This window comes from Dama dama, chromosome 30 (assembly GCF_033118175.1).
Source record: "Dama dama isolate Ldn47 chromosome 30, ASM3311817v1, whole genome shotgun sequence".
Lineage (NCBI taxonomy): Eukaryota > Metazoa > Chordata > Mammalia > Artiodactyla > Cervidae > Dama > Dama dama.
Genome location: NC_083710.1, coordinates 39125469 through 39139925, shown reverse-complemented (window position 1 = coordinate 39139925; position 14457 = coordinate 39125469). Strand labels below are relative to the sequence as shown.

The 14457-nt window shown below is 43.6% G+C and overlaps 1 protein-coding gene across 1 annotated transcript in view; it reads left to right on the top strand.

The window, feature by feature from the left end:
• The first annotated feature begins 3882 nt into the window (after positions 1–3882).
• Positions 3883–14457, top strand: part of IFT88 (intraflagellar transport 88) — a 62068-nt gene continuing 51493 nt past the window's right edge. The window contains exons 1-2 of the mRNA XM_061133131.1: positions 3883–4004; positions 10910–11005. Coding sequence (XP_060989114.1) covers positions 10916–11005 — 90 coding nt within the window. The 5' untranslated portion in view covers positions 3883–4004; positions 10910–10915. The remainder of the gene's footprint in view (positions 4005–10909; positions 11006–14457) is intronic.

Sequence of the window (14457 nt, the reverse complement as noted above, 5' to 3'; positions counted from 1 at the left end):
CCACAGCTGCTTAAGCCTGCACACCTAGAGCCTATGCTCCGCAACAAGAGAAGCCACCACGATGAGAAGCCAGCACCCCGCAACTAGAGAGTAGCTTCCTCTTGCTTCAGCTAGAGAAATCCCATGCAGCAATGAAGACCCAGAACAGCCAAAAAATAAATTAAATAAATATGTGAATTAAAAAAAAAAAAACTGTTATGAGCTCTGATACTGGCAGATCCACAGGGCCTCACATACACCAGGTGTTATGGACCAAATCCTGTCCCCCAAATTCAAATGTGGAAGCTCCACCCCCAGGATCCCAGAATGGGACAGTATTTGGAGACAGGGCCTTTAAGGAGGGATTAAGATAGGCCTAAAAGGAGGCCCTGAGCACAGGACTTAATCCAATCTGACTGGTGTCCTCATTTTATTTACTTATTTATATTTTGGGCACACAGTGCAGCCTGTGGGATCTTAGTTCCCTAACCAGGGATCAAACCTGTGCCTCCAAACCTGTGCCTCCTCAATTGTGAGCACAGAGTCTTAACCACTGGACCACCAAAGAATTCCTAGCATTTGACTTAAAAACAGCCAACTTGTGTTCTCATCTTTGACTAAGTGGGGAGGCAGATAAAGGACAGGATGATTAGAAATGGTCCACAGGGGCTGGGACGAAACCAGGGCCCAGTGGGAAAGCAGGACACGCCAGAGCCCAGAGCACAGCTGTGTGACCACGCGTCCACCCACAAGAAGGCAGCTCTCACGGTACTGAGTCAGCAGGAACCCACAGCAGCAGACTAAGTGGGGTGGCCAACTTGTCCTGCTTTTCCTGGGATTTTCCTAGCTTGACACTCGAAAATTCCACATAGGTCCTGAGCAGATGGTGAGGGCAGGTCACGGCTTTAGCCACTCACTTCTGGGGGATGGTTTTGGCTGGGCCTTACTGCCTGATCTGCTGTTGTTTTTCCAAACCTTGCTCCTTAGCTTCTCTGACAATTCCGAGTCACCTGATACCTTTCCAAAAAATTCCTTTTCTGCTTCAGTTAGCAACAATTGATTTTTCTTGGCTGCAACAAAGAATCCTGAGTCCTGACCCCTGAAGGGCCTTAGACTTTGTTCACAGGTCAAGGCCAGGAGGGACAGAGGGCTCCAGAAGGTTCTGAGCAGAGAGGGATGTGATCAGATTTTCACTGCAGGATGATCACGTAGGCTTACACTGTGGAGAACAGATGGAGTGACAGCGAGAGAAGATGGGAGTGAGGAGGCAGTGGGAAGAGTCAGGGGTAAGGAAACTGGGCAGCACGAGATGGCTACCTGGCTTCCAGGTGGGAGGGGACGGACACGAGAATCTGTTCTCTCTGGAGCTTATATTTTAGTAACACAAGTTATGTGACCTTAGTATGTTGTCTGGCGACGTAGGCATGTGCTTAATAAGTAGTAGGGCTTCCCTCCTAGTTCAGTTGGTAAAGAATCTGCCTGCAATGCAGGAGACATGGGTTCGATTCCTGGATCGGGAAGATCCCCTGGAGAAGGAAATGGCAACCCACTCCAGTATTCTTGCCTGGAGAACCCCGTGGACAGAGGAACCTTGTGGGCTACAGTCCATGGGGTCTCAAGAGTTGGACACGAGTGAGTGACTTTCACTACTACTATTACTATTACTAAGTAGTAGCTTCATTACAACATTTGAAACGAAAGATGATCCTGTACACCCTGGCAAGTAATGGTATCCTGCTTAAAGGGTGACCAAGTTGAAAAGAACTTGAATTTGTTTCTGATTTAAAACAAAACAAAGACAACTGAGGGAGCTGGAAATTTACAGCCGGGAGATCTAAAGACACAATGAAAATGGAAACACAGAGACTTGAGGGCTCTGCAGTGTTCAGCAATTAATTCACCAAACATGCCATGAGCAGCGGCTTGAGCCAGGCATGGATACTCTTAAGAGCGCCTCCTAGCTGATGAGCTAAGCGGGAGCGTGACTGCAGCAGAAAGCACCAGCTCAGGGACAGGACCTTACTGTTCACTTACTGTTCAGCGAGAGCCTGGACTTCATGCCCCCTCGGCCCACTCGCCTCCCGAGTCCCAAGGGGGTAGGCCAGTGCTGCTGCACAGGCAGTGAGTTTGTGTCACTGCTAAAGGACCCTAAACGGAGGAAACCTCGGTCATGTGATGAACTACAGGCCAGCACAGGGCTCAGCGTTTGCCCTGGAGGCAGACATGGTCTCTACTGTGCCAGAGAGTACAACCTGCCTTTTGCACTGGAGGGAGGCCATGATCTCAGTCTTCCAGTGCATGCATGTGTGGGTGCTCAGTCGTATCCAACTCGTCGCGACCTCATGGGCTCCTCTGTCCATAAGATTCGCCAGGCAAGAATACTGGGATGGGTTGCCATTTACCTCTCCAGGGGATTGTCCTAACTCAGGGAACAAACCTGCATTTCCCTGCATTGCAGGCGGGTCCTTTATCACTCTGCCTATCTGGGAAGCCCTTCCTGTACAAAATTCTTTCAAAATATAGCCTCCATAGAGACCGAGTAGGAGAGAAATGACGTTAAGGCATCCACTCTGAGGTTATGGGAGCAGCTGGAGGCCCAGGGCAGAGCTGATGTTGTGGCTGAGTCTGAAGTTGACTGGAAGCAGGACTCCCACATTGCCTGGAGATGTCAGTCTTTCCTCGTAGGCCTTTCAACTGATTGGATGAGGCCCACCCACATTATGGAGGATAATCTGCTTTACTCAAAGTCTACTGACCTAACTGCCAGCACACCTAAAATACACCTTCACAGCAACAACTTGACTGGTGTTTGACAAAAAACTGGGTACCACGGTCCAGCTGAAAATTACATTAACCATCACAATGGTCCAGAACAGAAACAAGACATTCGTGGAGAACTGTCTCCCTACATGTACTTAAAGTCTGTTGTTGCTCAGTCGGTCAGTTGTGTCTGACTCTTTGTGACCCCATTGACTGCAGCACACCAGGCTCCTCTGTTCTCCACCATCTCCTGGAGCTAGCTCAAACTCATTTATTGAGACGGTGATGCCATCCAACCATCTCATCCTCCACTCCCTGCTTCTCCTTTTGCCCTCAATCTTTCCCAGCATCAGGGTCTTTTTCAATGAGTTGGCTCTTCCCATCAGGTGGCTAAAGTATTGGAGCTTCAGCTTCAGCATCAGTCCTTCCAACGATTATTCAGGGTTGATTTCCTTTAGGATTGACTGTTTGATCTTCTTGCAGTCCAAGGGACTCTCAAGAGTCTTCTCCAGCACAATTCAAACTTTAAAACTTAAAGTTTAAAAATCACTAATTACTGGTGTCTTTAGACGCCTTCTTGCGATTTATTTTAAAATGTAGGAGAAACTTTAATGATGTGAACCAGTTATGAAGTCCACTCCTCATTCTCTTGCTGAGCATCACACTGAGGTGATGGCCTTGGGCCGACTCAGGCCACCCCCGAGGTGTCCAGGGCAGGAATACACAAGACAGGACCACGACGTGCGGGAGGCCCCGAGAGCCTCCCGGGCTCCAGCTGGACGCAAGGGGAACCGAGGGGTGGGGCTGGGGGTGGGTCCAGACAGCCAGCGCGGCCTTGAAGCTCTCCCAGGGCTCACAGGCTAGTGCCGCAGCCACCGGAGCTATTCACAGCAACTAGCACCACCCGCCGGTGACCGGCCCTCCAGCTGAGTTCATTAGGATCTAGAGGACTGTGGCTTCCTTGCCTTCCGGTACCCCGTGCCCGATTCCACCATCCCCGCCGCCTCGCTAGGACCGCCTCTGTGCGGCCCCTCCTCCTGCCCGCTTCCACGCGACCGGCCCCGCCCCGCCCCTCAGGCCCCGCCCCGCCCTCCAGGCCTATTTCTCTCTAAAGGCTCGGTCCCGCCCTCTCGCGGAGCACTGTGGGAGCGGCTTCCTTGGTTTCGCGCGTGGCAACCCCGCGGACGCGCCGCTCTCTGAAGAGTCCAGCCAAGGCCGCACCCGCCCCGCCGCGCTCGCGGTCGCCCTCCTCCACTCGCGGCGAGGTAGGGGAGGGCCCCGGGGCGGCGCGGGTGCCAGGCGCCCTCTGAGAGGGCCGTGGGGGGTGGGACGCGGTAGAGGGCTCTGCCCTTCCCTCCCGCGCGGCCCTAAACCCCTCACCGCGAGTTCGTGACGGGAAGCACCGAAATCCCCGGGAAGGCTTGGCGGGTGAGGGAGGCGCGAGTTCGGGCTTCCCTCACAGAGGTGGGCGTCCCCGGGCTGAAGTCGGCCCCCGCCTCTAGGCAGCGGGCTGTCTGGTGTCGACCCCGGGGTGCAGGAGGCCGCGGGTCGGGAAGGGGACCCCGGGGGGACTTCCCGTGCTGAGTCCGGGAGGCGCCGTCCGAGAGCAGCCTTTGCACCGGGCCTTGGTGGAGCTCGACCGCCTCACCTGGGCGCCTCACCTTTCCCCACTCAAATTCTCTGCGTTTGTTCCCACCGTGTCGGTTTAGGCCGAGTTTCTCATAGATGAACTTTTTTGGTCTGGTTAGTCCAGAAGAAAGGATCTCCAGTTGTAAAGCAGCTAGTTTTGCTGACAGACATGTCAACTAAATTGACTTAAGTGGAGCTTGTAATCAGGAGGTTCTCCTTGTGCACAGTGGTCCTCAACGTGTGGTCCGTGGACCATATCAGCATCAGCAACACCTGATTAGAAACTTGTTAGAACTTCACTCTCCAAGGAATGAGGGTGATGACTCCCACCAGTGAATAAGATACTGATGAAGGCAGGGAATGGCAATCTTATTTTAAGAAGTCCGTGGGTTTCTGGCAAATGCTAACCTTTGTGAACCCCTGGTTTCACATTACCTGACCTAAAGCTTGTAAGTTAAAATTTTTTATATATCTTCTGTCATTGACTTAATACTTTCCGGAGGTATTTTGGAATGAACATTTGTATATGATTGACATTTGCTCTTGTGAATTTTCATCTCCAAAAAGTAATGCAAAGTTAACTAAAAAGACCTAAATCTAGGACTTCTCTGGTGGCCCAGTGGTTAAGACTCTGTCCACCAAATGTAGGGGGCATGGGGGAACTGAGACCCACATGCCCCGCCTTTTAGCTTGAAAAAAAAAAAAAAGAAAAGAAAAATTCCCTAAAGCTAGGAGCTAAAGCCATGAAACCTTTAGAAGAAAACAAGTGTAAGTCTTCTTGAACTTGGATTAGGCAGTGGTTTTTTAGCTCTAACACCTAAAGCACAACCAACCAAAGAATTATGTGTGTGCACGTGCGCGCTCGGTACTGTCCGTCTCTTTGCGACCCATAGACTGTAGCCCGCCAGGCTCTGTCCATGGGATTTTCCAGGCAAGAATATGGAGTGGGTTGCCATTTCCTCATCCTGGGGATCTTCCCGACCCAGGGATCGAACCTGCATCTTCTGCGTTGGCAGGTTGATTCTTAGCGTATCACTGTGCCACCTGGGAAAGCCCATCATTGAAATTAAAAAGTTTTGTGCTTCAAAGGACAAGAAGGTGGAAAGACAGTGCACAGAATGGGAGAAAATATTTGCTAATTGTTTCTCTGACAAGGTCTAATATCAAGAATATATAGGGATTCTTTTTTTTCTTCTTCTTTTTTTTTTTTTTTGCGTGCCACAAGACTTGGTTTGTGGGACCAGGGAGTGAAGCCCCATGGCAGTGAATGTGCAGGGTCCTAACCACTGGACTGCCAGGGTACTCCCAAGGAATTCTTTTTTTTTAATTTAAGGATAATTGCTTTACAGAATTTTGTCATTTTCTGTCAAACCTCAACATGAATCAGATCAAAAAACCAATTTTTAAAAATGGGCAAAGCATCTGAACAGACAAAAAGTTAAACATAATGTTGCCACATGACCCAGCAATTCCATTCCTGTGTGTGTGTGTATGTGTGTACATATATATATACACACACACATACAGACACACTCAATAGAATTGAAAATACACGTCTACACTAAAGCTTGTACAGATAATTCTATAAAGCAATTATCCTTCATTTGAAAAATTAAAAAAAAAAATGCACAGAACTAAAGAATGCACAAGCTAAAGAATGCACAACTAAAAAATGCACTAAAGAACTAAAGCATGTTCATTGTTTATACTGCAGTAGTTTTTTTTTTGTTTGTTTTGGGGCTCCACTATGGGGCTTGTGGGATCTTAGTTCATCCTGGAATGCGAAGTCAAGTTGGCCTTAGGAAGCATCACTACGAACAAAGCTAGTGGAGGTGATGGAATTCCAGTTGAGCTATTTCAAATCCTAAAAGATGATGCTGTGAAAGTGCTGCACTCAATATGTCAGCAAATTTGGAAAACTCAGCAGTGGCCACAGGACTGGAAAAGGTCAGTTTTCATTCCAATCCCAAAGAAAGGCAATGCCAAAGAATGTTCAAAGTGAAAGTGAAAGTCTCTCAGTCATGTCCGACTCTTTGCGACCCCATGAGCTTAGTCCATGGAATTCTCCAGGCCAGAATACTGGAGTGGGTAGCCTTTTCCTTCTCCAGGGGATCTTCCTAACCCAGGGATCGAACCCAGGTCTCCCACTTTACAGGTGGATTCTTGTACAGCTGAGCCACAAGGTCTCCCACTTTACAGGTGGACTCTTGTACAGCTGAGCCACAAGGGAAGCCCAAGAATACTGGGGTGGGTAGCCTATCCCTTCTCCAGGGGATCCGCCCAACCCAGGAATTGAACTGGGGTCTCCTACATTGCAGGCGAATTCTAGAGTGTTCCGACTACCGCACAGTTGCACTCATCTCACACACTAGCAAAGTAATGCTCAACATTCTCCAAGCCAGGCTTCAGTAATACGCGAACCATGAACTTCCAGATGTACAAACTGGATTTAGAAAAGGCAGAGGAACCAGAGATCAAATTTCCAACATCAGCTGGATCATCAAAAAAGCAAGAGAATTCCAGAAAAACATCTATTTCTGCTTTATTGACTATGCAAAAGCCTTTGACTGTGTGGATCACAACAAACTGTGGAAAATTCTTCAAGAGATGGGAATTCCAGACCACCTGACCTGGCCCCTGAGAAATCTGTATGCAGGTCAAGAAGCAACAGCTCGAACTGGACATGGAGCAACAGACTGGTTCCAAATCAGGAAAGGAGTACATCAAGTCTGTATATTGTCATCCTGCTTATTTAACTTATATGCAGAGTACATCATGAGAAATGCTGTACTGGCTGAAGCACAAGCTGGAATCAAGATTGCCAAGAGAAATATCCATTACCTCAGATATGCAAATGACACCACTCTTATGGCAGAAAGTGAAGAGGAACTAAAAAGCCTCTTGATGAAAGTGAAAGAGGAGAATGATAAAGCTGGCTTAAAACTCAGCATTCAGAAAACTAAGATCATGGCATCTGGTCCCATCACCTCATGGCAAGTAAATGGGGAAACAATGGAAACAGTGACAGACTTTATTTTTGGGGGTTCCAAAATCACTGCAGGTGGTGACTGCAGTCATGAAATTAAAAGATGCTTGCTCCTTGGAAGAAAAGTTAGGACCAACCTAGACAGCATATTAAAAAGCAGAGAAATTACTTTGCCAACAAAGGTCTGTCTAGTCAAAGCTATGGTTTTTCCAGTAGTCATGTATGGATGTGAAAGTTGGACTATAAAGAAAATTGAGTGCCAAAGAACTGATGCTTTTGAGCTGTGGTGTTGGAGAAGACTCTTGAGAGTCTCTTGGACTGCAAGGAGATCCAACCAGTCCAACCTAAAGGAAATCAGTCCTGAATATTCATTGGAAGGACTGATGCTGAAGCTGAAACTCCAATACTTTGGCCACCTGATGTGAAGAACTGACTCATTGGAAAAGACCCTGATGCTGGGAAAGATTGAAATCAGGAGGAGAAGGGGATGATGGAGGATGATATGGCTGGTGGCATCACCAACTCAATGGGCATGAATTTGAGTAAACTCAAGAAGTTGGTGATGGACAGGGAGGCTTGGTGTGCTGCAGTCCATGGGGTCGCAAAGAGTCAGACATGACCGAGCGACTCAACTCAACTCAACTATGGGGCTAGTGGGATCTTAGTTCATCCACCAGGGATTGAATCCAGGCCCTCCGCAGTGACAGCACCAAGTCCTAACCACTGAAATGCCAGGGAATTCCCTTGGTTTTGTTTTTAGATTCCACAGATAAGTGAGATCATGCAGTTTTTGTCTTTCTCTATATGGCTTAATTTTGCTCAGCATAGTGCCTTCTCGGTTTCCCAGGTGGTGCCGTCGTAAAGAATCTGCCTGCCAATGCAGGAGATGCAGTTTTGATCCCTAGGTCGGGAAGATGCCCTGGAGAAGGAAATGGTAACCCACCCCAGTATTCCTGCCTGGGAAATCCCATGGACAGAGGAACCCAGCGGGCTCCAGTCCATGGGGTTGCAAAATAATAGGATACTACTTAGTGACTAAACAACAATGCCATATAGATCCATCCATAATCATAATGGCAACATTTCCTTTCGGGGGCTGAATAGTAGTCCATTGTGTGTGTGCACCTGTGTTTGTGTGTGTATCACATTTTCTTTATCCAGTCATCCATCGATAGACACTTAGGTTGTTTCCATATCTTACTTGTTAGTAATGATACAGCAAACATAGTGGTGCAGATACTTTTTTGAGTTACTGTTTTCATTTGTTTCAGATAAATACCCAGAAGTGGAATTGCTAGATTGTTCAGTAACTGTATTTTTAATTTTTTAGGAACCTCCATACTGTTCTCCATAGTGGCTTCATCAGCTTATAGTCCTACCAACAGTGCACAATGGTTTCCTTTTCTTCACATCCTCATCAATGCTTCTATTGTTTTTTACAGTAGCATTCTAACCAGTGTGAGGTGCTATCTCCTTGTATTTTTTATTTTATTTCCCTGATGATTAGTGAGGTTGAGCATCTTTTCATCTTTTCATAACTATCTGTATTGTCTGATTTGGAAAAATGTATATTTAGGTCCTCTGCTCATTTTTTAAAATATTGTATTTATTTTTGGTTGTCCTGGGTCTTTGTTACTGTATGAGGGCTTTCTCTAGCTGTGAGCCCCAGGGGCTGCTCTTTGTTGTGTTGCATGGGCTTCTTATTGTAGCTTCTTTGTTGTGGAGCACAGGCTCTGAGCTCACCAGCTTCAGTAGTTGTGGCACATGGGCTCAGTAGTTGTGGTTCAAAGGCTTTATAGCACAGGCTCCATGGCATGTGAGATCTTCCCAGACTAGGGATCAAACCCTTGTCCCCTGCATTGACAGGCGAATTCTTAACCACTGGATTACCAGGGAAGTCCCCTCTGCCCATTTTTTTTTTTTCCATTTATTTTTATTAGTTGGAGGCTAATTACAATATTGTAGTATTTTTGCCATACACTGACATGAATCAGCCATGGATTTACATGTGTTCCCCATCCTGAACCCCCCCTCCCACCTCCCTCCCCATCCCATCCCTCTGGGTCATCCCAGTGCACCAGCCCCGAGCACTTGTTTCATGCATCCAACCTGGACTGGCAATCTGTTTCACACTTAATAGTATACATGTTTCAATGCTGTTCTCTTAGATCATCCCACCCTCGCCTTCTCCCATAGAGTCCAGAAGTCTGTTCTATACATCTGTGTCTCTTTTTCTGTCTTGCATATAGGGTTATCATTACCATCTTTCTAAATTCCGTATATATGTGTTAGCATACTGTATTGGTGTTTATCTTTCTGGCTTACTTTACTCTGTATAATGGGCTCCAGTTTTATCCATCTCATAAGAATTGATTCAAATGTATTCTTTTTAATGGTTGAGTAATATTCCATTGTGTATATGTACCACAGCTTTCTTATCCATTTGTCTGCTGATGGGCATCTATGTTGCTTCCATGTCCTAGCTATTATGAACAGTGCTGCGATGAACATTGGGGTGCACGTGTCTCTTTCAGATCTGGTTTCCTCGGTGTGTATGCCCAGGAGTGGGATTGGTGGGCCATATGGCAGTTCTATTTCCAGTTTTTTAAGAAATCTCCACACTGTTCTCCCTAGTGGCTGTACTAGTTTGCATTCTCACTAACAGTGTAAGAGGGTTCCCTTTTCTCCACACCCTCTCCAGCATTTATTGCTTGTAGACTTTTGGATAGCAGCCATCCTGACTGGTGTGTAATGGTACCTCATTGTGGTTTTGATTTGCATTTCTCTGATAATGAGTGATGTTGAGCATCTTTCCATGTATTTGTTAGCCATCTGTATGTCTTCTTTGGAGAAATGTCTGTTTAGATCTTTGGCCCATTTTTTGATTGGGTTGCCCATTTTTTAATTGAGTTTTTGTTGTTGTTGAGTTACATGAGTTCTTTATGTATTTTGGATATTAACCCCTTATCAGATACATGATTTGCAAATATTTCTCCCAATAACCTTTTCATTTTGTTGATTCTTTCATTTGCTGTGCAGAAACTTTTAAGTTTGATTTAATCCCACTTACCTATTTTTAGTTTTGTTGTCATTTCTTTTGGTGTCAATTCCAGAAAAGATATCATCAAAACTGATGTCAAGGCACTTATCATATATGTTTAGAAGTTTTATGGTTTCAAGTCTTATGCTCATTTTGCATTGATTTTTGTATATGGTATAAGGTAGGGGCCCAGATACATTTTTTTGCATGTGGCTGTCCAGTTTTCCCAACACCATTTGTCAAAGAGACTGTCCTTTCTCCATTGTTTATTTTTGGGTCCCTTGTCATAAATTAATCAATATTAAATGCTCACATTTATTGGGCCCTCTCTGTCCTGTTCCATTGACTTGTGTGTCTGTTTTGATACCTAGTTTTAAGAATTTGACACGAAAAATGTTTAAGCCATAAACATATGTAGACATAAATTTGACCAGAAAGGTTGTTAATAGTTACGCTTTATTTCAATTAAAAATTATTTATTTCAAGAATATATTTACAACAGTGATTTTTCACAGGTACAAATGATGCAAAATGTACATCTGGCCCCAGAAACAGATGAAGATGATCTTTATTCTGGCTATAATGACTACAATCCAACCTATGATACTGAGGTAAAAAAAAAAAAATTGTTTTATTGGTTTTTACTTTGGTCTTTGCTAACCAGCTGGTTTGTGAAAATTTTGGATTTGACAGTTCTGCTATATTATGCTTTAGATTAAGTTAAGTTGATTAAAAGCCTAGAAAAGTGCTATTACTGAAGACTGTACTAAATTCTACCAATAGTAATAATCGCAGCAGAAGGGAAAAGCATAGAGATATGAAAAAATGTTATGGAAAAGAATTAGGATCAATTATATTCTTGTATTCTTTTACACTAGTTACCTGAATATGTATGTTAAAAGACTTAGATCCCTTGAGGTGCCTAAAATCGGGTTTTCACTGCTCTAAATTTGAAATGTCATGTAGAGTTACTTTTCTTCTTTGAATTAAATTATACAAGTATTTTATAGAAAAACTAGAGAATAAAAATAAAAAATTAAAATAATTGAAACTGTCACCACCCAGAGATAAACATCAACTAAGTTACAGTGCTTAATGCTAAATGTTTCCCTATGCAGAAATATATGTGTGTATATATATATATATGTACACCATATGTCTATATGTTTTTGGAGAAAATGGTATCATACTATGTGTACTGTTTTGTAACCTGCTTTTTTCCTTTTATGAATGTTCATTTATGTCAACAAGCCTATATCTGCTTAATATTTAGTGGTATAGTAGTTATAGGATGAAATTGTTATTAAGACAATTATTTGATTATTTTAAATCTGTCTACATTGTGAGAATTACAGTTTCCAAATTGTAAAAGAGAAAAACCAGAAGAAGCTGCTTTATAAATTTACCTTGAATTAGTGTGTGAAACAATTTAAGGATGAAGTATGTAAGCATTAATTTTCTTGTTAGTGTGTGAGAATCAAATATTAGCATTCAGAGGACTTTAATTTAAGAACTTACATTCTATTCTCGAGTTTCTCACGTGACTTTCAGTCATTTTTGAATTTTTTCCCTCTGGAGAAGAATGATGGTTTGTGAATTTGAGACCTAGGAAGCAAGAAGAGAAAATAGAAACTATTCATTTACTCTGTATGAAATAAAAATCTAGGAGATATTATTTATCATAGAACATTTGAAAAATAGAGAAGATTAGAGAAAAAAATAAAACGACAAATACTGTTACCTGGTGATGACCTGTATGTAGCAGGTCATAGCACCGATGTTTTGCTGTGTTCCTTGTCTTTTTATATAGATAGGTGTGTCCCTCCCTATATATTTAATACAAATATCTGTATACATGGATATGACTATAGAGACTAGTTTTTAAAAATATGTATTAAAACATGGGCATTTTCCTAAGTTAGTGTTAATTATGAAAACCATTAAATCTTTCCCTTTCTCCCAGTTGTAAAAGTTACATGTATAAAAATATATGTACCCATTGTTGGAAAACAAAATTGTCCATAATTCCACCACTCAGAAATAACTGCTGCTAATGACCATTATATTTACTACTGTGGGCAGGAATCCCTTAGAAGAATGGAGTAGCCATCATAGTCAACAAAAGAGTCTGAAATGTAGTACTTGGATGCAATCTCAAAAATGACAGAATGATCTCTGTTCATTTCCAAGGCAAACCATTCAATATCACGGTAATCCAAGCCTATGCCCCAACCAGTAACGCTGAAGAAACTGAAGCTGAACGGTTCTATGAAGACCTACAAGACCTTTTAGAACAAAAAAGACGTCCTTTTCATTATAGGGGACTGGAATGCAAAAGTAGGAAGTCAAGAAACACCTGGAGTAACAGGCAAATTTGGCCTTGGAGTATGGAATGAAGCAGGGCAAAGGCTAATAGAGTTTTGCCAAGAGAACACACTAGTCATAGCAAACACCCTCTTCCAACAACACAAGAGAAGACTCTACACATGGACATCACCAGATGGTCAACACCAAAATCAGATTGATTATATTCTTTGCAGCCAAAGATGGAGAAGCTCTATCCAGTCAGCAAAAACAAGACTGGGAGCTGACTGTGGCTTAGATCACGAACTCCTTACTGCCAAATTCAGACTTAAACTGAAGAAAGTAGGGAAAACCACTAGACCATTCAGATATGACCTAAATCAAATCCCTTATGACTATACAGTGGAAGTAAGAAATAAATTTAAGGGCCTAGATCTGATAGAGTGCCTGATGAACTATGGACAGAGGTTCGTGACATTGTACAGGAGATAGGGATCAAGACCATCCCCATGGAAAAGAAATGCAAAAAGGCAAAATGGTTGTCTGAGGAGGCCTTACAAATAGCTGTGAAAAGAAGAGAAGCGAAAAGCAAAGGAGAAAAGGAAAGATATTCCCATTTGAATGCAGAGTTCCAAAGAATAGCAAGGAGAGATAAGAAAGCCTTCCTCAGTGATCAGTGCAAAGAAATAGAGGAAAACAACAGAATGAGAAAGACTAGAGATCTCGTCAAGAAAATTAGAGACACCAAGGGAATATTTCATGCAAAGATGGGCTCAATAAAGGACAGAAATGGTATGGACCTAACAGAAGCAGATGATATTAAGAAGAGGTGGCAAGAATACACAGAAGGACTGTACAAAAAAGATCTTCATGACCCAGATAATCACAATGGTGTGATCACTCACCTAGAGCCAGACATCCTGGAATGTGAAGTCAAGTGGGCCTTAGAAAGCATCACTACGAACAAAGCTAGTGGAGGTGATGGAATTCCAGTTGAGCTATTTCAAATCCTGAGAGATGATGCTGTGAAGGTGCTGCTTTTAGTATGCCAGCAAATTTGGAAAACTCAGCAGTGGCCACAGGACTGGAAAAGGTCAGTTTTCATTCCAATCCCAAAGAAAGGCAATCCCAAAGAATGCTCAAACTACCACACAATTGCACTTATCTCACACGCTAGTAAAGTAATGCTCCAAATTCTCCCAAGCCTGGCTTCAGTAATACGTGAACCATGAACTTCCAGATGTTCAAGCTAGTTTTAGGAAAGGCAGAGGAACCGGAGATCAAATTGCCGACATCAGCTGGATCATAGAAAAAGCAAGAGAGTTCCATGAAAACATCTATTTCTGCTTTATTGACTATGCCAAAGCCTTTGACTGTGTGGATCACAATAAACTATGGAAAATTCTGAAAGAGATGGGAATACCAGACCACCTGACCCACCTCTTCAGAAACCTATATGCAGGTCAGGAAGCAACAGTTAGAACTGGACATGGACCAACAGACTGGTTCCAAATAGGAAAAGGAGTACGTCAAGGCTGTATATTGTTACCCTGCTTATTTAACTTATATGCAGAGTACATCATGAGAAACGCTGGGCTGGAAGAAGCACAAGCTGGAATCAAGATTGCTGGGAGAAATATCAATAACCTCAGATATGCAGATAACACCACCCTTATGGCAAAAAGTGAAGAGGAACTAAAAAGTCTCTTGATGAAAGTGAAAGAAGGGAGTAAAAAAGTTGGCTTAAAGTGCAACATTC